The sequence below is a fragment of the Bombyx mandarina genome, chromosome 03 (assembly GCF_030267445.1).
Source record: "Bombyx mandarina strain Sakado chromosome 03, ASM3026744v2".
In the NCBI taxonomy this organism is placed as follows: domain Eukaryota; kingdom Metazoa; phylum Arthropoda; class Insecta; order Lepidoptera; family Bombycidae; genus Bombyx; species Bombyx mandarina.
This window is the reverse complement of record NC_143210.1, coordinates 1240772-1267186: the sequence shown is the minus strand read 5'-3', so window position 1 is coordinate 1267186 and position 26415 is coordinate 1240772. Positions and strand designations below refer to the sequence as shown.

At 38.3% G+C, this 26415-nt stretch overlaps 2 protein-coding genes across 5 annotated transcripts in view; one reads left to right on the top strand and one right to left on the bottom strand.

The window, feature by feature from the left end:
• dgo (ankyrin repeat domain containing protein 6 diego) overlaps positions 1–26415 on the bottom strand; it is a 114110-nt gene that overhangs the window by 62051 nt on the left and 25644 nt on the right. The window contains exons 1-2 of one of the 4 annotated variants that reach the window (XM_089736224.1): positions 18341–18601; positions 5834–5901 (exon numbers count right to left, since the gene is read on the bottom strand). The exons of 1 other annotated variant lie outside the window; for it this stretch is intronic. The gene's annotated coding sequence lies outside the window, so the exon portion shown is untranslated. Of the gene's footprint in view, positions 1–5833; positions 5902–18340; positions 18602–26415 lie in introns of those variants that run through there. 2 more of the 4 variants (XM_028186316.2, XM_028186300.2) reach the window with 2 other exon arrangements.
• Positions 153–10143, top strand: LOC114251915 (putative serine protease 29). Its single transcript, XM_028186366.2, has 10 exons — positions 153–261; positions 1217–1325; positions 1738–1901; positions 2587–2664; positions 3622–3704; positions 5059–5184; positions 6474–6663; positions 7638–7756; positions 8489–8652; positions 9368–10143. The coding sequence occupies exons 1-10, from the start codon at positions 153–155 to the stop codon at positions 9591–9593; spliced, it is 1368 nt and encodes a 455-aa protein (XP_028042167.2). The 3' UTR covers positions 9594–10143.

Genomic DNA, 26415 nt, shown 5'->3' with positions numbered 1-26415 from the left:
CTTTGGCAATAGAATCATAATAGTGTACAAACTTATAATTTCAATTAATTACAGTTGAATTTCGACTACCGGGGGGCCACAGGGACCTCTAGTAGTCTAAAATAAGATCTGCAATCGAAATTATAATTTCAGTGACACCATGTATAAGTTTAATGTGGGAACGCGTAGACTGTTCATCTGATGCTGAACAAGCGATGCCGGAAGGCAAAGCCAGCGATATAGGACGATTCCCTTGGCTCGGTGTTGTACAGCACAGTTTTTGTAAGTTTTCTTTTTTCTTTTTTTTCGCATAGGGGGGTGGACGAGCTCACGGCCCACCTGATGTTAAGTGGTTACCGGAGCCCATAGACATCTATAGCGTAAATGCCGCTACTCACAACATGAGTTCTAAGGTCTCAGTATAGTTACAACGGCTGCCCCACTCTTCAAACCGAAATGCATTACTGCTTCACGGCAGAAAAAGGTAGGGTGGTGTTACTCACCCGTGTGGACTCACAAGACGTCTTTATGCAAGTAATTTGCTACTGTAACAGACGTTGCTACAGTAAATGTATCAGATTAATATAAAGAAAACGAAATTCGTGGTGAATTATTTGATAGTCAAATTTATTATTTTGTTCTGATTTGTATGATTGACTTGAAATTAATGACAATTACAGACTGACCACAGTAACTGTACTTATCAAATTTGTGGTCCTTATTTTTGGGCGGAAGCTTAAACTCCGCACAAGGTCCCAGCTCTTAGGGGTCCGAGGTTACGTGGTACTTTTAAAATACGGCTTATGGCACCTCTAGAAAAGCTATGTCATCATAGTACTAACGACCGACTAGCTTTAAGCTTTAAGTAATTTGACGAGCTCATGCTAAATGATTCCCCGACTATACTTCTAGAAATATGTCGCAACCAGTCACGATGTTGAAGTGTGATTGTGTTGTGTAACTGCCGTCATTAAAATCGATCTCCATATTTTTTATAATAAGTTAAAATTTGGGCTTTTTGATAAGTATCAAAGCTGGCTGGTTTATCTCACAGACATCGCTTGAGACCACACGAACTAATGTATCCTTAGTTCAGTAACGTGCATTCGTAGCATAGAAATAAATTATGAACCCAATCTTCCAATATTCATACAGTCCAATTTCAAAAAGCAAGTAGAAAGTATAGGTACGTTAACCAGTAGCACCGCTTTATCTTCATTGGAATTTCGTTTTTAAGTTTTAGGCGACAAGGTCCGTTTCGCCATCACGAGTGGGGTGCTCATCCATCCAGCGTACGTCATCGCCCCGGCCGAAGATATCGCAAAGATACAGCCGGAACAATTGATGTATGGTTTTAAAATTTGGATTAAATCTTTGATGATCTTCTCTGATATTTTCTTTGGTGAACGCACTAATTTGCTTATTTTTTATCTAAGATTGTAAAGAACAGGATAGTTGTTGAATGAATTTGAAGTCAATGCAATCTTTAACGAACTCAAACCATGAGGCGAGAGCGCGGTGTCTCTGTTTTTTCCTACCTATTCTAGCAACCTCGAGGGATTTTACTAAATTCGCCGAGCGAGTAGGTGAGCTCACGGGGCTCTAACCTGAGGATGTTGCTAACACTAGCCCTAGCAAGACCAGTGCTTCGTAGAATCTGCCACCGAATCGGAAACGCGATCCACTGAGAAGATCCGACGAGAAACTTAGTGGGCTTGCGGCACACATTTTAGACACACTTTGTACTTTTGATAACAGAAACAACACCAAGTTTATAATGTGGAAGAGTGACGCGGTGAAGTATGCTCTGGACGTGAAAGATTATCTTCTGCATCCTGAGTACTTGGAGAAGGTGACCTTTGCTACTGTCGCTCTGCTGCAGCTTTACACTATGGGAGAGACAGGAGCAGGAATCAATGCTAGTATGTACCCACGCAATTTTCCCGAACTACCATTTTGATTAATCAACTTAGCTATAAATTTTTTGGCCAACGAGAGTCTGGTGGTAGGACCTCTTGCGAGTCCGCACGGGTAGGTACCACCACTTTGCCTATTTCTGCCGTGAAGTAGTAATACGTTTCGGTTTGAAGGGTGGGGCAGCCGTTGTAACTATACCGAGACCTTAGAACTCATATCTCAAGGTGGATGGCGGCATTTACGTTGTAGATGTGGAATCCGGTAACCACTTAACACCGGGTGGGCTGTAAGCTCGTCTACCCATCTATGCAATTAATGACTATCTTTCAAACGGTAAGTGTTTGATGGTAACCCATAGACTAAAAGGGAATTATTATCTTCCTTAACTTTTATTGCTTATTTCGGTGAACTTGGTGTCGAACGTGATTGCCGTCCCCCTCTTGAGACCAGAACTCTCAGAAAGGAAAGGAATAAGGGCGGACGTGACTGGCAGCTGTGAGTATTCTCAATGCCTTCCTAAAAGACGCACACGAATGAGACGACAAAGAACAAACCGACCGTTCAATGAGTATATTCTGCGAAAAATTGGTAATTACTTTGGACCCTGCCATAATCACTGGATATAATTACACCGCACGTCAGATCGTGTATGCACCGATAGAATCTACAATCTAGACTGTATTTTTCCAGACGCCGTGTTACCTGTATGCTTACCTGTAAAAGGATCTGGCTTGTTCACAGACTTATACGTCGTTAAAATGACCGACGGTGAGTTAGGACTTACTTTGTCTGGTATAAAAAAGAATGTCAGTATTGTTTATGAAAATGGTGTAGAATTATGACCGTGGCGCCTAAAATAAATCTATTCCACTGTTGCAGTTTTACTGTTGTCTTCCAAAACCTGTCTGTAATTATAATTAAAAATTAACTGACATCTTTTTTGCGCTTTGCTCATTCAATCGTCGTCGCCATCTTGTTTTTTTCTGTCATTCTTTTTCCCTTTATTAGGTACCGTTTTCTCTCACTCACGTTCCATTCCACGCTATACTTGATACGTTCCGTTTCTAGCAGTCCCAAGGTGTGGTACATTCGTAAAAGGCCATATTTATAAAAAAACTGACGTATTTGATTATACCAAATGCGCTGCCTAACTTGAAATCTGTGTAACATGTTTTACTGCTGTGCTGACAAATCAACAAACAGTCCAATCGTAATGGTTGACTAGGTCATAAACAATGCCGTGTCTAAGTACTGTCAATCGTGAACATTTCATTACGACTATCAAAATAATATTGGTATTTCAGCTCAGGTGCTATATAATTGAGATGTCAGCTTCATATCTCACGATGGGCAATAGGGTTCTCGTTGTGATGCCTATGGGTTTTAATCGTTTAGCACTGGAGGGGCTGCTGTTTGTTATCTACGCTAGGGATACGAAATTATCGAAAAACCTGCGCAGATCCTGCTTCGTTGCAGTTGTGCTTTAAAATGAAGCTAATTTCCAAATGATTCATGTCCATCAGATAGTTGTCTGGAAGCGATCTCTTTTCAGCAATAAGACGGCCAATTGTACTTTTTGTATTTAATGTTTCACTTCCTTTATTCATTTTGTGTACAATAAAGAATTCTCTCTCTCTCTCTCTCTCCCTCTCTCTCTCTCTCTCTAAATGCATTTCACGGTACAAAGTTCCAAGTTTTTAACAAATCTTTATTTGTTTTATCTAGAAAACAAAGTGCTTGAGAAGGAGGTGCTCAAAATGAAGTATGTTGATGAAACGGATTGTGAAGAGTTCTATCGGAGAGCACAGGTGAGAAACTAAATTACCCTTAGGGAATCTATCGATTATATCCGGCCTATTTCTGACAACAGCTGACGCTTCGATTTCAGGTTATGAAGTGATTTTTTCCCTTACCTATTAGCTGATGGGATAAGAGGCTATTTCAGCTACGCCTGGACGGGTAGGTGAGCTCATGGGCCCAACCAGTCTGAAGTAAATGGTGACATAGTTCCCGTGAATCGTTTAAAATGCCTTAGATATTTCAGTCACCACTAAAATTCGGTGAGCTGTGGTCAGTCTCTCCATCAAGAGAAATAGAAAACCAAACATAACATACACGCAATCTATATCGTACAAAATTATAGGTCAATAAACTCTGGCGAATGCTCCCCGAACTCGTACGTGCCTCGTAATAAAAGCTAAACGCTTTCAACCAGACAGAATTAAAATAAAAACAGCAAAATCCTATTGTTCTGCTGCAATGGTATCTCCATTAGACATGGCCGTAAATCCAACCCGCATTGTTTGTGCAGTTTGTGTTGTCCTTTTATTGCACTATGGCGGTGACATGTCAATAGATTAACTTGTGATTATGTAGATTAAAATTGTGAGTATCGTATAACTTTACATTAATTAAACAATATTTTTATGATTGAAAAGTTTGATATGAAATTATTCATGCTAGTATTCATAATTTTTTTGTAACATTTCTTCTTAGAAGCGATTAAGGTTTCGCTTTCATCAGAATGACAATACCTTCGCGGCAGAAATAGGCAGGGTGGTGGTACCTACCAGTGTGAACTCACAAGACGTCCTACCACCAGTAATTTTTTCAAATTTTCCGATCGGAATCGGCGTCTCTGTGATATAAGTCGAGGAAGATTAAAAAGATTAGCCATAAAAATAAAACATATTCAAACTCACAGAGTTTTTACAAAGTATCTTTCTTTTGCATCAGATTTTGGTATTTATATGTAAATGCTTAAAATGGAAACTCTTAACACCGAAAAAGCCAATAGTTGGTCCACCAATATAAGCCAATATCGAAAGGGTAAAATAAACTTTACGTCTTCTTCTTCTTCTTAGTGGCATACTTCATTGGTGAAGGTAGTGTCCCTGAAAGCCCTTCGTGGCTCTTTGTACCATCAGCTTCCATTTCCTTCGGTTTTCGGCTTCTCTCAGGGCGGTCGTAACAGAGAGCCCAGTGAGCGCAGTTACCTGATCTGACCAACGGTTGTGGCCGGCTGGCGGGTCTTTTCCTTTCTACCTTGCCCACCACAGTCAATTTTTCAAGGTTGTCTGGTGGCCGCTGAGCAATGTGACCAAAGTAGCCAAGGACTTTCTACTTTACGTCTAAATTCCAATGTTTGTGTTTGTGGTGCAGTTAAACTACAAAAAGATGAAGCCGGTGTCTTCAACGTGTGCTGTGTTAGAGTCGATGCACGAGTCCTGCGTGTGGGACGCGGGAGCGGTGCTGATCACCAGGCAGTCATGGGGTTACTGGAAACTGGTATGGCATTTTGTGCCTCATGGTCTAGATCAGGGATTCACAAACTATTTTGGCCTAGAAGATTTCCAGAACAGTCAAATGAGGCCGTCAGCGCAAAAGTGGCCTAAGCTTACCATAGTTAGTATGGAGACAATGAGGTTCCAATTTACCTTTACAATACTTCGTAGGCAAAAAATATGCGCTAAAATGATGTTTACAAAGGCATATATTTATTATCTATGGATGATACTAGGGAAAGGCCGATTTTGCATCAAAATTTATTATGTTTTAAATAAATTACTTAATAACATAAGCACGAATATGAATTGTGGGTTAGGCCACTTTTGCGCTGACGGCCTTAAATGATCTCAGACCTCCATAGACAGTAAAGTACTTTAAGAAATCATATTTCTAGTTTTTTTTCCCTATAGATTAATTTATTATTACAAATTAATTACGAAATTAAAAACTTTGCGGTTGGTTAAATTATTGTGCGTCTGTATAAGGTGTCGAACCTTTTGAGGATCCGTAGCCTAGAGAAATAGGTACAGAGAAACAGTAGTTCCGTGTAGCAGGATTTCTGATCGAAGTTAATACGTTTTTTTGAAGAAGAAATAGTTAGTTTAGTTTATTTGAGTTGGTGCATATTTGCTGCCAAAGACAAACTTACCGACCTGGTTTGCAAGTGGTTACAGTTGACCTTGGTCACTGGCGTGCTGAGGGCATCGAAGTACTATCCTGGTTAAAGAGGGATATGTTATAGCACCGAGAGAATACCACAAACGGGAGCTCTTTACAGACTTCCTCGCCTGTGACGCTGATATGGTCTCTCAAGACCTCTCAAGGTCTCTCAAGAAGCTTAGGTAGGAAAAAAAATAAAAATAAAGAGTTTCGTGGTACAAGGAAGAATGGTCTTTGAAGAAATATCTGGAAATTCATTCTATGTTATGTAAAGGAATCCGGGTGCTACTGATGAAATCGAAAAAAGGGCATCTAGTGGTACAATGGACTGAGAAATTGATACCATCTCAAACAGAGTCTCAATTTATTCTTATTGCTTAGATGGGTGGACGAGCTCACAGCCCCCCTAGTATTAAGTGGTTACTGGAGCCCATAGACATCTACAACGAAACTGCGCCACCCACCTTGAGATATAAGTCCTAAGGTCTCAAGTATAGTTACAACGGCTGCCCACCCTTCAAACCGGTGGTACCTACCCGCGCGGACTCACAAGAGGTCCTAACACCAGTACATCAAAATATCAAATCAAATCATATCAAAATATCGCACCCTCTCTGTTTATTCGTCAGTTAGGTTTTGGTGTTCGAGGCCCCGGATGCGGTGCCCCGTCGAGGTTCCTCAACGTCCACAAGTATTTACCATGGATCGACGAGATCATCTCCCGGAAGCCATCAGAAGACTTCGAAGACGACGAAGCGGAGGATACGAAGAAGTTTGCTTTAAGAAGATTGTCTCCTGTCGAACTCATAATGTATCCAGGTCATATTCCGATAGATTCGTAGTTTTTCGATTCGTTAGAAAATGTCTAGAGAGGGGGTAAAGGGGAAAGAGGTCAACCGAAGAAGACATGGATGGAGTGTGTGAATGACGATATGAGAGAAAGAGGAGTGAGTGTTGAGATGACGGTTGATAGAAGAGAATGGAAAAGAAAAATTAGCTATGCCGACCCCACCTAGTGGGATAAGGTGGAGAAAAAGAAGAGTTAGAAAATGTCTAAACTCACAATCATTGTCACTCACGAAAAAAAATATTTGATAATACTACTTTCCAGCTTTTTCTACTTGAAAATATTGTGGGCTTGTGATTAATGCAAGTAAATTTTATTGAAGAAACTGATGATTGGCGAATGCAAAGCTTACTAAGCTGAATGATTAGAAGCTTACGGTTCATCTTATAGTTAGTTGTCAACGTTGCTCATGCTCTTGGCCACTACCGGCAGCACGGCCGATAGGTGACCTGAATCTACTTCGCATCCGAACACAGAAGCGATTGCTGCGGAGAGATAGTGGTTCGCGTGCTCTAGGATGGCTGACGTTAGCGAATCTCGACGAAAAACTTGCAAACACATTCGTATCACTCCATGGCCTTCAGTAAGGTCTTATCTAGCGGAGCCCGTTGAGTTTCTCACCGGATCTTCTCAGTGGGTCACGTTTCCGATCCGGTGGTAGATTCTGCGAAGCACTGCTCGTGCTAGGGCCAGTGTTAGCAACGTCCCTAGATTAAGAGCCCCGAGAGGTCACCTACCCGCTCGATTACGCTGGCATAGCCTCTCAAAGTTACAAGTTTCGGTAGGCAGCGGCTTGGCTATGCCCCTGGCATTGCTGAAGTCCATGGGCGATGGTAACTACTCACCATCAGGTGGGCCGTATGCTCGTCTGCCTACAAGGGCAACAAAAATAAATCTAGCGCATTATGTTGTACGATGACCTGATTATTTCGGTAAAACTCCACAGCTAGCAAGGTAAAGACGAAAGAATTCGGTCAGTGCGAAAGAGGGGACCGAGGACACGTTCTCTACAAGGACAGCACGGAGCTGCTCGTCAGCAAAAACTTCGCTCAAGGATTCTTCTTTGTGAGTTCATTCTATACGAACTAGCTGATTGGTCGTAAGCTATGAATGTTTCCTTTTCATAAGATCTTAAGTAGCCATTAGTCGAGCCTGGTATTCGTGACTAAACTATTGCCAGCTTCCGAAAGCATATGTCATAGCGCTGAGTAAACACTTTTTTGACTTAGATAGGTGAACGAGCTCACGGCCAACCTGGTGTTAAGGGGTTACCGGAGCCCATAGACATCTACAACGTAAATGCCGCCACCCACCTTGAGACTTGAGTTCTAAGGTCTCACTTTTAACAGAACAACGGCTGTTCCGCCCTGTTACGTCTATTTTTTAGAGGTATCTTGAGGTGGCCAAGAAAATGAATAAATGCGTTTACTTCTTCAAATACTCATTATATTATTTTTATTTATTTTACAAAATAGAATTGACATGCGCGTCCATCTTTTTTCTTGGTGTAATTTTTTATTTTATTTTGACCATTGGTGCCAGTGCGATATGACGTCATCGTTGGCCAATCACAGCCTTCAATGTATGACGCAACGCTGATTCGTTAACACGGCCTTCAAACCGAAACGCATTACTGCTTCACGGCAGAAATAGCCATGGTGGTGGTACCTAACCGTGTGACTAACACGACGTTCTACCACCAGTAAGCTGACTACTTCGCTACAGAGGCTAGAGATTGTAGACAGCGAATGAATTTTAAAATACGTTCATCTAAGACACCGTTTGATTTTGGTCCAGGTGGTGGTGAGTCAAATAGCCCAGTTCACGTGTATGTCGGTGATATTAGACGTCACGGATCGCACCAACGCGGAGATGTGGATAGAGCATTACTGTCATCCGGACATAGCCGGCCTGGCTCACGGGGTCGGTGACCAGCTTCACCGGACAGACGATTACAAGAAGTAAGAAATTCACTGATGTTTCTGTGAGAGTTGAGGATAGGCAGATGCTGCCGTCTTGGCTGAGCCTTTGCTCAAGGTCTCCAGTAATCACCCATTCATAAAAAGGGTAGGTGTTCTAAAGCATTCAACTGAGTAATGGACAAAAAGCAATTTAATAATACTAGAGGTCCCGCAGTAGTCGAAATTCGACTATAATTATTGAAATTGTAAGTTTGTACACTATTATAATTGTATTTTATACTTTTATAATCACAAATTTCGCCAAGGCTACACTATACATAAGCACGAATATGAATTGTGGGTTAGGCCACTTTTGCGCTGATGGACTTAAATGATCTCAGACCTCCATAGACAGTAAAGCACTTTAAGAATTCATATCTCTAGTTTTTTTTTTTTAAATATTAATAAAGACAAACAATATTCTATTCTCAATTTGACCACAGACGTCAAGAACAAAAGTTTGACAATAAATAGTATGCATGCGTGTGTGCGTCAAATACATGGTATGTAGTGTGTGTAATGTTTTCTTTATTGATTTAATGTAATGCTTAGCATTGTGCACTTCTTCTCTATATTCTCTATAAGTGTGGAAACTCCTCCGTCCGCGCAATTTTCGTAAAAAGGGATACAACGTTTTTGCTTCACGTATTAATATGTAGATTTATATATAAGAATTGCTCGTTTAAAGATATAAGATTATGTACTCCTATTGCAGGTTAGAATGCTTCGTGTACTTCAAAAGTGCAGCGTTCATAGAATTTCGATTTTACTTCTCGTTCAAGGCCTTACTTGAGGTGACGCTGTTTGGCACCGAAGAGATCCCACGTCGGATGCCGGTTCCCTACTTTACTGACATCACCACGGACAGCTGGTGGCCAACCGCTGAAATTATACGCTGGGGATCTTTTGTGCCGTATTACATGTGGTGGTATTGGCTGTAAATACTGTTTTAGCTATAACTCGCTGACCTGGCAAACGTGCTTTTGCCATATATGAGATTTCTAGGGAATTTCTACTGTAGAAATAAAATTAACTTATTGTAAGTATGTAAGGATGTGGTAAATGAGTGAAAGAGGCGTGTAGTGCTGTGAACGATGAGGAAATATAAAAATATCAAAACCTCATTCAACCACATAATACCTCATTTTAACAAAAAAAATATCCAAAAAATAAAAAAATAAATGCTAGGGCTGGACCACCCTTATCACTTAAGGGTATGAGAAATAGATAGCAGCCGATTCTCAAACCTACTGAACGTGCATATAAAATTTCATAAAAATCGGTCAAACCGTTTCAGAGGAGAATGGTAACTAACATTGCGACAGGAGAATTTTATATATAAGATAAACATATATATGTCGGGTTGAGCTCTTCCCGATCATCAGCCGGGTCCTCGTGGTCAGTCATTTGTAGGTTAGACTCGAAATAAGAACACAATTAAATAATAGCAGATTACAAAGGCAGTGATCTCAGATATGCGTGCGATCGCAATGGTGCGTCCAAAGAATTGTAAAATAGAAAATGTTATCTATGTCTATGTTGATTTACAATGGATTTATCAAACACAAAGCTAAGTCTGTATTAATATAATTAGTATAAGCTTAAAGAGCTCGATTAGTTTCAAAAGTTTGCATCCGTTTCAAGTAACGATGACAGTACAATAATTTTATTATTTTGACCTGAAATTCTGATCTGGATCAAAACAAAAATAAATATTATTTTAATTATTATTGTGGCTCCTTATCAATGCTTGATTTTTCAGTTTTTACAGTATATGTATTTTTTAAGTAACGGTCGCTTTAGTTAATATTGTTTTTTTTTCTCCTAACTAATCACCGGTAGCCTAATGAGCTATTCCAGGTAGTCCTGGACGGGTAGCTGAGCTCACGGGCTCAACCTGAGAGAATTTCCTAACACTAGCCCTAGCAATAACAGTGTTTCGCGAAGTTAATATTATCCCTTCACTGTATACAAAACGAAGATATTCTAGTGCTGTTAGATCATGTAACATGTAACTATACTGAGACCTTAGAACTTATATCTCAAGGTGGGTGGCACATTTACGTCATAGATGTCTATGGGCTCCAGTAACCATTTCAGGTGGGATTTAAGCTCGTCCACCCATCTAAGCAATAAAAAAAATCATAAATAATCCCTGTTTCTGTCGCTAAAACAATGCACGATTGCTTTCAACGTTAAAATTAGAATACGACCTTGACCCAAACCGACCTCATGTCTCAAAGTACGATACTCATGTTTTTACGTATACAGTGTCCAATAAAACCAGAGGAGCCATGAGATCATCTGCCCTCGTTTACAGCCAATAAAAAAGTAATAAAATATTGAAAAAATGCGATATATTAACTGTAGAAATGTTTTAATCAATACGATTTATGTCTATTAAATTATGATTGAATAAATCTTATTTGATTATCACCTGTCTGGTTAGTTTCGATGGTATTTAACTATGAATTTGTATTTAATTTGAAACGTTACCTAAATTCCTTAACTCACAATATTCGGAAGCGCTGCACGATAGTTTGGTCGAGTCTATTTCTAAATACAGTAAAAGCTCGTCAACAAATCATATGTTCGCGGATCTAATCGGTACATACACGTTAATAAAAATGATTCCAATATGTAGATATCAGACCGAATGTTCTGTGTAAACGCGTCCTCAAATGGTGGCGACAAACTAGACCTTATTACAACTGTGCGTAAAGTATGTATTTATTTGTTGTCACCTAGGATCGTATCCCCTATAATTCCATACATGTAAATTACCATTCCATATTCACGGTTTCTGTGTCCGCGGCATATTTACGGAACATATATCCCGCGAATAAAGAACTTCTACTCTAGATTTATTACTGTAAACTTGATGTTGAGTAGTTATTGGAGATCAGAGACATATTCCCCCCGTCTTGGGACATGAAGGCGAAACTTAAAATGTCAATCGATGCCAGTCATTTACCTTTTTTCTTATTTTAAAATAATTCTAATGTGCCAGTGTGAGTGAACCTAAATCAAAAATACTGATCTTCCCACATACACTCTATATACTCTATAGATATACCTTGTAAATATCAGCGGATATTATCGTACCTTCACCACAATTTTATCGTAGTATAGACGAGAATGAGGCTTTCTCGTCGAAAACAACGTCGTGAGGTCGTCTGTGCATGTTGTATAATAAAAAGTTAGTACCACGCCTTGTGGTTTGAAACAATTTATGATGCAGACTTTAAATCTTTTTATTCGATTTATATCACCTTGTTCGTTTTATACCTACGTGAAACTGGTATGTAATAAACACGTATTTAATAAATAAGTAAAAAAAAATAATTATATAAGAATTGTTCTCTAAATTGATATAAATTATTGGGTAAAAAGAATACTAAAAAACTCAGGCTCGCACAGTTTATTTCGGTGGTTCGTCTCGGAAGCGTGGCTTGTCTTGAAACCGGTAATTGACTTAATAAGTTTCGATATTAAAATTTTTTTTTTTTTTTTAATAGGTTCACACAACTGAATAAAATCTGCACACATAAACATTGAACTTATTTAGAAGAAAAAAAAAATACATTATAGAATTCACCCCTTTGGGTGTGGACACATCTTGCATAAGAACGGTTGTGAATAAGATAAAAATATCGATAAATAACATTAAAACCAAGAGGAAAAAATAAGAAAACTGCAAATAAATACAAAAAAACAATCATCAATAAAATAAAAGGGAAATTAATGTTCAAAAAAAATCAAAAGTTTAACAAGTATTATTTAAATAAAAAAACATTTCTTACTTAAACAAACTTAAAAAAAACTTTCTTATTTTCGTGTACTTTATGTGAACAATAAAGTACAGGAAATATTTTATTTGGCATGATTTGGGATTTTGAAAAGTTTAGTCGTATGTATTTTTTCGGTAACCGAAATACATCGATTGCTCAATCGATGTCGCCATCCGCCAACGCCTCATCATCAGTTAAGCATTGGTTTTTTAACAAATATTTCTGGACGCTACTTAACCTCAATTGTCAACAATGTCACTATCATTAATTGTCTCAATTGCTTTTTAATTCGTTTAATTGTAATAAAAAATACGTATTTAAACAAAGTATGTACTTTTTTCCTACCTATAATAACCAATGTACTTTATCTGCAAAAAAAGGTGGTAACCCTACTCATGATCTATACTATACAATATTTCGGAAGTTACATAGATATAGCCTCGCGGATATGACCGTACGGAACTAACACAATAAGGTTTAAATAGTGTTGTACTATTCACTATATCAGACTATTAGCTTTTGCCCGCGACTTTGTCCCCGTGGAATAGTTACTTTGGTATAACGCTAAATTTTATCCGCAACTTCATTTACGTAGAAGGTCAATATATTTGAATAATTGAATGTTAAGGAGCTATTTAAGGTACCAAAGTCACACTTTTTAGCCGACTTCAAAAGAGGAGGTTATAAGTGCTCCGCTCGTATTGGTCTTAACGTGATGTTATATAGCCTATGCCCTTCCTCAATAAATAGGCTATCTAAAACTTTTTTCAAATCGGACCAGTAATTCCTGAGATTAGCGCGTCCAACCAAACAAACAAACAAACTCTTCAGCTTTACTATATTAGTATAGATTCTATTAACTATAGTTTTTTTTTATGTGTAGTTCTTCGTGTCATCTAAATGTCATCAAATTCAATTAATTTTATAAAATTTTGGTCTTATGATCACGTCGTTAACACTTTGAGGGCAATAAAAAGGTCATTAAATAAATAAATAAAGTTATAAATGCTTTTTTAACATTTATTTATTATGTTCGTATTATCTTTCAATTATGATGCTAGAACTTGAATGAGAATTATGTAAAGGCTGTGTGTGCATTTTGTTTTTTTATTATGTTACCGTATGATTAAAAACATAGCTTTGGTTTCGTTGACAAGTAGCAGAAAGCGACGTAAACCCAGTATACTGTTTATTTTGAGATCATAACTAATTACATATGTAGTTAGTATATTTATGGAAATCACGACAAAGGCAAGATCTTCCACCGAGCGGGTGATATTGCTCGGTAGACCGACGGTTCGAATGTTGTTCGGAACTTGTATATACATATAATTGTATATGCAAGCTTATCTTGAAAATGTCGTAAGCGAGATTTAGGCATCTGTCAAATATCTTGTGTTGTATGATGGATACCCGCCACACCACCAAAAAAAATAAAGAAGAGTGACAATCTTTAAAAACTACTCAGCAGCAGCAAAGAGGAAGGAAAGAGGCCAAGGGGGCGTAGTCATAAGCGCAAGTTCGATCACATTAAGACAAGACTTTACTCCAGCATCAATGTCGCTAATGCATGACGCTAATGAATGGAGGAACATAGTCCGAACTTAAATGGTCCGTAAAGGTCACGGCCCTCAGCATTGAGGAACACGATGCAAGAATCAAGACTATTTCCATCGTTTTCGTGATGACGGATGGCTAAAGTACTGTACCTATATATCTATGTACGTCGACATTTGAATACTACGCTAAATGCCAAGCTACTATTGACAATATTACCAGTAACTAATGACACTTAAAAAGGCGTGATTAGTCAGTAAAAGTGTTTTTATCAGTTCTATTATACTTTATGATTTGCGTCAAAAATAAGAGGGTCTCAATAGATTTAACTGAACCTTTTAATTGTACGAAATTTCAGGAACAGTAAAATAGAACATAGAAAGTGCGAAATTAATCCGTAAATTTGTTTTTAATTAAAAGTTTAATTCGTTTTGTTATTGAATGTTTGTTTGTTTGTGTTATTTTTTTTTTGTTTATTGCCCTTGTAGGCAGACGAGCATACGGCCCATCTAATGGTGAGTGGTTACCGTCACCCATAGACTTCAGTAATGCCAGGGGCAAAGTCAAGCCGCTGCCTATCGTACACTTCAGTGAGAGATGCTTTTCTGAATTAGTTTAGAATTTTTCTTCAGTGGCTCTGTTGATCAAGGCGTGGAAGGCCACCTGAAGCGACGGGCCATCAATATTAATTAAAATAAACGTTGCATAGCACACAAAGTTTAACCGAATCTCAGATAATCTGTGATACCGACGAAATAGTTTTATCACGCAGCTGATCAAGAGCCATAAACTATTTTCTGATGCATTGTCCGAGTGAATAAAATAAAAATAGTCTAAATAAATCTCTCGTCCGTCGGGTTACTCCCACGCGGGTTGTTTATTGAGCCCACACAACGCACTGCATAATTTATTTATGTCAGGATAATAAAATTGGAGGAATCGTGTTAATTTTAGTAAATTGAACTTATGTTCGAAGTTTTTTTTTTTTTTTTTTTCTAATGGGCTGTGGTTTTTCCGCTTCACCGGGGCTTAGTTAGGACCGGTAGGTTTTTTAACTGGACGCCTAAGAATGACGTCTAAGTACCTTAGCTTAAGGGTAGCTGCTTTGTGAGTCCATCACGGTGAAGGAATAACATCGTGTATTAAAAATCAAACTCGCAAAAATTATAATTTGCGTAATTACTGGTGATAGGACCTCTTGTGAGTCCGCACGGTTAGGTACCACCGCCCTGCCTATTTCTGCCGTGAAGCAGTAATGCGTTTCGGTTTGAAAGGTTGGGCAGCCGTTGCAACTATACTGTGACCTTAGAACTTATATCTCAAGGTGGGTGGCGCATTTACATTATAGATGTCTATGGGTTCCAGTAACCACTTAACATCAGGTGGGCTGTGAGCTCGTCCACCCATCTAAGCAATAAAAAAAATCCGGGATCGTGATGAGAAACGACCTGATGATAAGGCCTAACTATCACGTCGAAATCCTCGACTAGCTCGAAGAGTACAGATAACTGGTGCTTAGGCTTTTTTGTATTATTTTTATTGCCCTTGTAGGCAGGCGAGCATAGGGCCCACCTGATGGCGAGTGGTTAGCGTCGCCCATTGACTTCAGCATTGCCAGGGGTAGAGCCAAGCCGCTGCCTACAAAAGCTACAAAGGCTGTGTTAAGAATAGAGCAACCCTGCAGGGAATCGGGTTGGTTCTTCACGGCTTAGAATAACAGTGATGGTTACCTGCTGCGTGAGCTTGGTTAGGAGTGGTGACAATAGGGACGCTCATTAAGTAGAGCTTTGCGAGGTTGCCTTCATATACTTACAGACGAGTTCGAGATTTGGATCGTAGTGAACATAGATAATTTCCGATTTCGAATTCTAAGTTCAAGTGCAGTAGTAATATATTTAACAGAGAATTACGCTGCTATTGCGGTGGCTTATCATGTTTTTTGTTTAAATAATTTAAAACTAACGAAAAACGTTGAAAAATACACATAACAAAAACAAACAAAAAAAACAATGATTTCGTCAATCACATGAAATGTTAAAAATAAAACATTTTTAAATAAAAAACATCAATAATTTAAACATAAACAAGCACACAATTTTAATAAGAAAATTCAAAGGAACGTAAATCAAGAGATCGCGTTGATGTCTTTCGTTGGGAGATAAAATCAGGACAAGAGGCGCGGTATGCGATCCTTGTTCATACGTGTCCATAATTACTTTATAACTTTATTAACTTAGATGAAGTATTCACTTTATGTTCATTACGTTATTTTTCATTGCCTAGATGGGAGAACGAGCTTACGGCCCACTTGTTGCTAATCGGTTTCTGGAACCCACATGTCCAATGTGAACTGAGATTTATGTTTCAATTGTATAATAATCAGGCTTTTTTTTTCATGGTTCATTTTTATTAATCGATTATTTTTAGTTCCCGTGAAAGTCCACTAAAAGTTTCCAGGCTTATTAAGGACCATCTTCTCCCTTCTATAATCCATTATAGAGCATATCTAGGAATGTAATTTGGAGCTTTTGTGGGCGTATTAGCGATTCACGTCCATTGACGACAGAGACCCTAAAAAGTTCTTCGATTCGGGCCAAAAATCCAAAACCAGGTGGTAAGCATCGGCTTGGGAAGACTTGGATCTTCTGCGGATGCATTTTATCATTATTTCTGCACCTGTCCAGCAAAATGATATTTTTGTTATAATGAATAGATTTAAATTCATTCTCCGCGTCAGGTTCCTAGATTACCATTTAGGTCCCAGCTTTGGCTACCGTCCTTACAAATCCATCAGATCCAATAATGCAAGGGGCATTATATATATCTTTAGCTCTAATACTAGGGGCAGGCTTAAGGCCCGGGTAACCGTACTCGTCAAACTCGGCTAAGAGTTCGACGTGCAACTTAACCTAAACATCACCCCGCTGAATTTCTCGCCGGATCTTCTCACCGGGTCGCGATTCCGATCTGGTAATAGATTCATTCGCGAATTACTTTTGAGTTGTTAGGTCTCCTTAAGAGGCGTTCGGGTATAGGGATAGCAAATTTCACCCCTCCTGGCAGAGGCGAGCCCTTCCTCGCCCACCTCTCCTGATGAAACTCTCTGATTGGCAAGAACGACTCAATATCCGTGGAGGCGTTAAAAGGCTATGCCGTATGCAGGGTTGACACCAATAGGCAAGTGGCATCTTTTGCTTCATTTTTCTGCTGTTTTCAGTCTTTCCGGATTGTTCCGTACAGACTTTTACCAGGAGCCACGCTGCCCAGCCCAAGCTTTGGTTGCACCATATCTTCCTCAATTTTCCAGATTTAACAGTGATCTCAGTACCACCAGCTACATCACAGGAGCTATTATCGCCCATATTTCCCAGTGCTGGGGTTGGTACGTTCAGCTGTGTTTTTATCCAGGATTTTTAAATGGAGCGCTCTACTTTCTCTGACAATTTCCCAGGTTTATCGCGATATCCATGGCCCTTGGAGATCTATGTCAAGGCAGTGGCCACCTACTATTTGATTTAATACCATGTGTATGTTTTTAAATACAAATATTTATCAAATTATTTTGTGACCACTGTAAGTAGAATTGTACTGTATTGAAAATAATAGTTTATGCATGTATACTAAAGTTCTTACCTTTTTCAGGATTATAAGGAGTTTTGAATTTTCAGGGGAATTCATAGCTGACAGTCTGTTTTTTAATATAACAATGACGTCGTTAATGACACAACAAATAGGCTTAGGCTGACGATGCAATGAAAATTAAAAAAATATACTAAAATCAAAAGATGCATCTACACTAAATCGATTATCCGACATAGCAGTATCTGCCCCGTTCTAAAATCAAAAACATGTTTGTATGTACTAAAATAAAACTCTACAAAAGTAGAGCGTTGTCATTACCGATCTCTATCGCTTTGATTAATGATAGAGTCGATTGTGGACGAAATAAATTAAGTTCGGGAGCTCTGCGTTTATTTCTTGTACTTGCTTTTTTTTGGTGCGTTCGTTTTTAAATTTAACATTTAATTAAGTTTGTTTTGATTTGAGCTTTCTGTTGTTTGACCGATGGGGATATTTGAAAAGTGGTACCCAAATAACTTTTTCACAACCATATTTAAAATTGGTATACTTAACAGCGAAATTTTCTAAAATAATACCAAATAAATATACTAATTATCTATTGATAAAACTTTTATGTACAAATGATTTGTACAAATACCACTTTGTGTTAAAATTATTTTCGTGTATTCTGTACACAATAGGTACACAGTGCATTTGTTTTTCGAATTTTAGCTTCGTATATAAATGATTTTACCTTGAATGATTACAACATCACTTACCTCGAGAACACATCCAAAACCTTTCCACCTTAGGTTCACACACGACGGAATAACAACGCACAACTCATTCCCGCTTATACACAACAACACAGGACAATTCACGCAAAACACAAACACAATTACACACACACACACAATTTATACACAAACTTTAAAGGACACAAATTGAATACGCAAGTTTTATTTATTTATTGTGAGCACAGGCAGGGCGCGTGTTGTTCTTAGTGAAGTTTTGGGGCGACTGTTGTTTGTTCGTATTGGCGGTTATTGTTCGATATATAGACGTTTCGCTCGCTCTCACTGTGTCAACTGTATCAACTGAAAGAGAGAGTAATATGTTTCGTGGATGATTGAGAGAGAGCCTTTTGTATGAAGAGTTGACTCGTAAATGGTATAAGGTGTTCGGGGGGGTAAATGAACGGTATTTATTGCACCTGCTTTTTTTTCATTGACTCGGACGGGCCGGTTGGTTTATGGCCCATCTGGCGTTAAGTCGTTACCGGAGTTCATGGAGACTTTAACATTACTACTGCCGTTTGACTTGGGATGTGAAATCGACGTTTAGGATCGGCTTTGAAATGTGATTCAAGTTTCAAGTCATTTATTTCACTGAAATTTATTTCTAGGCCCACGGTCATAAGGTCGCAACTTGAATATTTTTTATTTTGTAGTCAGGTGACTAATGACTGCTTTGCGACTGAAAAAGATTTTGATAACGGCCCGTGCAGTTTTATCACACGCCTTACCACTAGGACATACTCGTTCGTGACCTCTATACGCTCAGAGAAGGTCACTGTAGCCAATTCTCTGATGAATATTTTAGTTACGATACCCAAGAAAAGACATGTGATATTAAGACTCATGCACCGGTATGTAGGTAAATTCCTGAAGAATTTAGTATTACCAATGGATGAGCGGGATATACACAACAGCTTGGGATAGGCGTCCCAACTCGACCGGTATCATTTAATTACCATTTACTGGTGGCAGGTACCTCTTGTGAGGTACCTACCACCTAACGACATAGTTCTCGCTTCACACTTGCAAGTGGAACGTGGAGCTAAATGCAACAAGAAATTATGCAAATTCGAACTTGTGTCTCTAATCTTAAGATGTGGTTTGTTTTGTAGCGTTGAATTTCTCAGCATTGAATACTAAAATGACAAGTTTGATTTGGCGCAAAAACTTGTCATTTTTTAGGTTTTTCGAAAAATTGTAGATAAGGTATCTTACTACATACAGCCAATTTTGTCTAAACACACAAAATGTAGATCACGCAGGTGTTCAATAGAAATGTTCTTAATAAACAAAACTGTGAAGAAGGAAGCTATTTTAGAATCCACTTACAGCATCTCAATAACTCATCCCTCGCTTGAACACCGGATACGAGTCATTAGCGAAGTGTCTACCGATATTATCGATTTCATGTAATACTGGATATTGCCTGTGCCACGGCGGCGTGAATTTTTAGCTCAATCGAAAAAAATAAACAATTTGTTTAACCTGTATGTGTTAAGTTGAGTAATTAGAACTTATATAGTTATATATTAGTTATCTGATATACCTACCTATTTATGATTGATATTTTTAGTTTGGATATTTGGAAAATGTGATTACTCATACATAACAGTATATAGAGTTTTAGGAGGAAATACGAATGGGAGGAAATGTATGAGAAATATTATTTCTACATTAGTAAAAAAATATAGTCCTTATTACCGTCGCCCATGGACGCCGGCAATGCCAAGGGCTGAGCCAAGCCGCTGTCTACCATTAAAATGCTGTGCTTTCATCTTGACAAACATCCTGTAGACCTCGCATATCTCGACTTAAAAATACCGCCAATATCGTTAATAAGTCGCGACATCTTTAAATGATTTCATGTACTGGGTTTTCCAAAGATATTGCCGATTTGATGCGATGTAGACTTATCTGCCTAAACATCCCAACAACAATAAAATAGGGAAGGCATTATTTCAAGTAAGATAAAGTCATAAATCGGAAGTCAAACTTCAGTACGAATCATACAACAACAAGACTATGTATAATATTTGTATTATTGTTGTCGCCTGAATCGATATATCGATAAAACATTGATACGTTCTTAAATCGATACAGAAACGTGAGGTATATTCGTGAGACTGAGTACAACATGTTTGTGGGACACAATATGCCGAGCGAATACCAAGTGGTTCTTTTTTTTAATCGATTTTGTTTTGGTTCACGCACGACGAACACGACTTCGCCTGTTTAAACATAATACAAACCACATATCGAGAGGTGAAAAGCTATTCGGTTTGAGCGACATTTCGCTTAATAAGCGACATTTATCTTTGTAAGTAAAGGTGCGTTTTTTTTTATTGCTTAGATGTGTAGACAAGCTCACAGCCCACCTGGTGTTAAGTGGTTACTGGAGCCCATAGACATCTACAACGTAAATGTGCCACCCACCTTGAGATATGAGTTCTAAGGTCTCCGTATAGTTACAACGGCCGCCCCACCCTTCAAACCGAAACGCATTACTGCTTCACGGCAGAAATAGGCAGGGTGGTGGTACCTGCCCGTGCGGTCTCACAAGAGGTCCTACCACCAGTAATTACGCAAATTATAATTTTGCGTAATTACTGGTGGTTGTTATTCCTTCACAGTGGAAGTCAATCGTGAACGTTAGATAAGTACGTATTTCATTAGAAAAATTGGTACCAGCCTGCGGGATTCGAACTTTTTTTCCTACCTATGCTGAGCTGATGCTTTTTTTTCTACCTATGCTATTTAAACTTCTCCTTGATATGTATGTGGGCTCACGGGGCTCAAACTGTAGTGTTGCTAACACTGGTCCTAGGAAGAGCAGTGCTTCGCAGAATCTACCACTGGATCGGAAACGAGACCCACTGAGAAGATCCAGCAAGAAACTCAGTGGGCCCAATCTAAGGGTTAATTTACTCGTCGAGCCCTTCGTCCCAAGCGACGGGTTCGACGAGGACGGTGACCGATGCTTGAGGTACCTAAAAGCACCGTTAGTAGATCGGGAGGATTCGTAATGACCGATGCATACGAATGCACCGGACGTCTTATCCTTTAGGCCACGACGACTTCAAACTTGGTATCAGCATTGACAGATCAATGTCAATTTTTAATTGAATTTAAATCAAGTTAACTCCATTCAAATAGCTGAAGAAGTTTTTTGTTTAACATACTTTTTCCAAATTTTAAACGTTAAATGGCTCTCTTGTAAAGTTGCAAAATTTCGCTCAAACCAAATAAACGTTCACTCCTCGACATGCCTTGTGTTTTGATGATAATGACTAGTGCGGAGTCACTTTAATCTAGTATCAATATCTCGAAGGAAGTCGAAGACATAGGGGTGAGCAGTTCGAATGAGGCCGCATTATCGGTACCCATCAATCACAGTTGAAGGAACACAACTAACCTTTTTGTTTTTATACAACAGTTTACGTGCTCCACTGCACTGGTGGTATGACCTTTTGTGAGTACGTGAAGCAGTAACGCGTTTCGGTTACTTGAGACCTTAGAACTTATATCTCAAGGTGGATGGCGCATTTACATTTTAGATGTCTATGGGCTTCAGTAACCACTTAACACCAGGTGGGCTGTAAGATCGTCCATCCATCTAAGCAATAAATAAAAAAAAACAACATCAGACGAAACTTTAAGTATTGCGTTCGCTAGCGTCTATGAATTCCAATGCTAAATACTAAATGCGAGCCACACATCTAGGCAGTCTTAATTACGAACATATAACGAGATATTTCATAACATATTAAACACGATCTCCTATGTAAATTTGATTTTCGTTAATGGCATTCTCGTCGTGGCGACGACCGCGGGCGGTGCACACACGTAATGATAATTTCAAGTTAATTAATAAATAAAATTGAAAATAAATGAAACGAATTAAATGGAATGGATGTTTATTTCGAAATATAATTATCAAGATAATTCTCATTTGTAGATTAAGCTTAAGTAACCAGCGGCTTGACAGTGACCCGGGTATTGCCGATGTCCATGAGTATATCGACGGAAGAAAGCGAAATAGTCGTAACTTGTAAAACCCAACTTTACACCATAACCATATCTGTAACATAATATGTTAAAAAGTGATTTAGCCCAAAATGCAAGTTACGACATTTCCGCTCTCTTCCGTCGATATTGTAACTACTTAAGATTAAGGCAGCGATCGGTAGCCGGAAGTGTTATTTTCATGTGGGAGATATTAAGCTGGGGGACATGTGAGGACTAAAACATTTAGACCAATCGTTTGTATTGTAGTGTGCTCCGGTCACCGTTCTCGCCGAACCCGTCGCTTGAGACGAAGGGCTCGACGAGTAAATTAAGCCATAGACACAGCCCAATGTGTTTCTGGCCGGATCTTCTCACTGGGTCTCGTTCCCAACCTGGTGGTAGATTCTACGAAGCACTGCTCTTGCTAGGGCCAGTGTTAGCATCGCTCCCGGTTTGAGCGCCGTGAGCTCAGCTACTAGCTCGGTGAATCTAGAATAACTCTTGGAGGTTACTAGAATAGGTAGGGAAAAAAAGCAGCGTGCAACATTGGCACATCGGGTGACATCGGGCGTAATCGGAATTCCCGAACGCGCAAGTGTCCCCTGACGTCATTTCAACAAGATTCGCGCGCCGATTTAAGTTCAACATAATATCGAAATTTTAGCATCATTTGTATCGTCTAGGACCTAGCGTCGTTTACTCCTTTTTGTTTGTTTGTACACATAGGTCTAAAACATTATAAATATTACTGAAATAGTGTGTTTGACTTTTATATGTTCTGAGTGAAAATTACCCGCTAATACGGAGAGCAAATAGCAAACCACATATCTTTGTCACGCAAAACAAAAAACAACAACATTTAATACGCTCACTCATTCTATTCTTGCATATTAAATAAAATTTAGATAAAGAACATAAAAATGTATCTACTTAAAAAACAAAAAAGACGATAATATTTTGACAGATCAACTTACTGTCGCTATAGTTTATAACAACGAAGCGTAAAGATATGGGTTAATGTAAGATTAGAATTTATCAAGCCCTGATGGTCGGGACCACCGTCGACGCTACCGAAATTAATCTTTGAACTCCCTCAATCCCCTCTCGAATTACTTGCCTCTGTTTGGTTAGGTTTTTTTTGTTTTCGAATGCGGTTGAGCCACTGCACTGGTTCGACGCTCATCCTATACGATCCAGTGCTAGTTCTTGCGAGAGAACCAAGCCTCAAATGTTTAGGAAACAGGGATTGACTATGTAAATAATGAAGATACGCTAATAATGACCCCACAGACACAGCCCACTGAGTTTCTCGCCGGATCTTCTCAGTGGCTCGCCTTTCCGATCCGATGGTGGATTCTACGAAGCACGGCTCTTGCTAGGGTTCGTGTTAGCAACGTCGTCAGGTTTGAGCCCCGTGAGCTCACCTACTAGTAAAGATTACGCTGAAATAGCCTCTCAAGGCTATCAGTATAGGTAGGAAAAAAAGAAATGATAATGACAGTTATGTTCATTTTGTGTATATGTTACCGGAAATGTATGTAATCCGTCATTGTTATACAATTCCTAGGAAATGTATGTAATTCCTAAAATCGCACGGAAATGTGTGAAATAAATTATATTATACTTACACATTACACATTTCCTAGGAAATCTATACATTTCCTAAATAGCAATCGGAAATGTAAAACATTTAAGATATTGGTGGGTACGCGGGGACAGCGGGACGAGTCTTGCACTACGGTCAGTTGCCAACTTGCAATCCACTGGAACCGGCCAGGGATTTAAGAAGTGCCTTTGCAAGAAAAACTGTGCTACATCAAGATGTCTGTGTTTTAAAAATAAAGTATTATGTACTTCCAAATGCCATTCGAGCTTACCCTGCAAAAATAAATAGCTATATGGACTGACAAAGTATTATAATATAAAGATTTACTTTTATACTTTGACATTTATAATTACTTAATTATCAGACTGATTACTTGCCAAATGAAAATTTGATTTTATAAGAATAAATATAAGTTGATTTTGTGATACGTTAAAAGTTAATAGATAGTTGATTTTAGTAGTTTTAATTAGTAAGATAATATATTATTATTATTTTACGGTATGACTGTTACACGATTGTCTCAATAGTGTTATAATAAAAAAATATTATTAACAACGTGTTTTATTACAGAAAGCATTTACTTTATACATTTCCTAATACGATATTGGAATTATATACAATTCCGAGGAAATTTATACATTTCCTAGGATATCTATACATTAAATAGTTTTTCAAACAATATTTTATACATTTCCTAAATAGTATCGGAATTGTACACATTTCCTAGGATTTGTATACAATTCTTTGATTTCATACATTTCCGGTAACATATATAAAATCTTAAGAGGTATTACAGGATCAAGAACTTCTCCCTACGTATTCGCTAGTAGCGTAAGGAGCTATTTCAGCTACGTCAAGACGGGTAGGTGAGCTCACGGGGCTCAACCTGTGAGAATTTGCTAAGAGTAGGAAGCCCTAGCAAGAGCAGTGCTTCGCTGAATCTACCACCGGATCGGAATCGCGACCCACTGAGAAGATCCGACGAGAAACTCAGTGGGTTGTGTCTGTGGGTTAGAACAGCATCATTCCAGAGAATTGTTGTGGAATGAATGATAATATAATTATTGAAACGATAACACTATAACACGATCGATATTATTTAAATAGCTTAAAGCGGTCAAAATTCAACCGTAATCACTAACACCTCAAGATTTATTTTCATTTTAGGTTTTTTTGTTTTCTTGTGAACGTGGGAAAATATGTAAACTTTACCATGTTTCGTAGACAGTAAACCTGGTCATGCAAATAACCTAATACGAAATATGACTTAATATTAGGGACGTGGATGAAGGTGGTCACGACCCTTAGAATGAGGAGCACGATTGGAGGAGCAGGAGACCTGGCCATTAGCGTCTAAAATAAAATTATGAGAAAATCGATTGACAAACAGACGAGAATAGTTATGCAACTGTTTCGTCTTATTCTAGGTAATATTCAAAATTGATGATTTCGTCTATTTGTCTTACTATATAAAGGAAAAAATCTGGCGTGTATTTCCCTGAAATTTACTAAAATTAATCTAATCAAAAATGGAGTGCATAATTTCAATTAATTTTTCCCTGGCTTATTTTAGAACTTTGTTACTTGCGTGAAAATTTTATAGTTTTCTTTTTCAAATGTTGTGTTTTTTTCAAGACGCTTAATGCATTAGCGATCTCTGAAAAATCGGGCGTGTATTCTTCCCCTGCAATTTATTAAAATTAATCTAATCAAATGAAGTAAATTTTTTCAATTAATTTTATCTGGCCTATTTTAGAGCTTTGTTACTTGCGTGAAAATTTTATAGTTTTCTTTTTCGAATATTGTTTTTTTTTTTTCAAGAGGTTTAATGCTTTATAAATCACTTTGTTGGTGCAACTAATTAAATAAATATTTATTTAGATATTGTTTCACTGATCTACGTGCAATATATCACATTAAAAACTGTTTGGTCTAGTCTAGTGGTTCTAGTATCCACGTTAAAACGCCCAGTAAAAATGAACGTTCTTATACCAAGGAAATAATCCGACGACAAAAATATTGAAAAAACCCTTTTTTTTTTTAAATTGACGTTACAGCCCACCGGGACTTAGAACGTGACACCTCGAGAACGCTACCTGTAATTAATATCTACTGATCCTAAGATAATTCATCGTTGAACTTCTGATATTAATTCGACGTGAACATATTATATTACCTATTAATTTAATTGGGTGTTGATTAGTTTTGTTGTCGTCTGCACGTGTCAGCGCGACCATTCTGCCTAGATCCCACGCGGAGAAGAGTATTTTCGGTTTGAATGAAATTTCAGGCTTCTTTCAACTTTGAGCAGATTGTGATTGTGGAGATATCTTGTCTTAAGTGTTTACTAGAACCCCTAGATATCACAACGTGAATATGTCAGTCACATCAGTTTGTGGCATGAGGTTGAAATTTATTTATTTATTTATTTAATAATCGAATATTT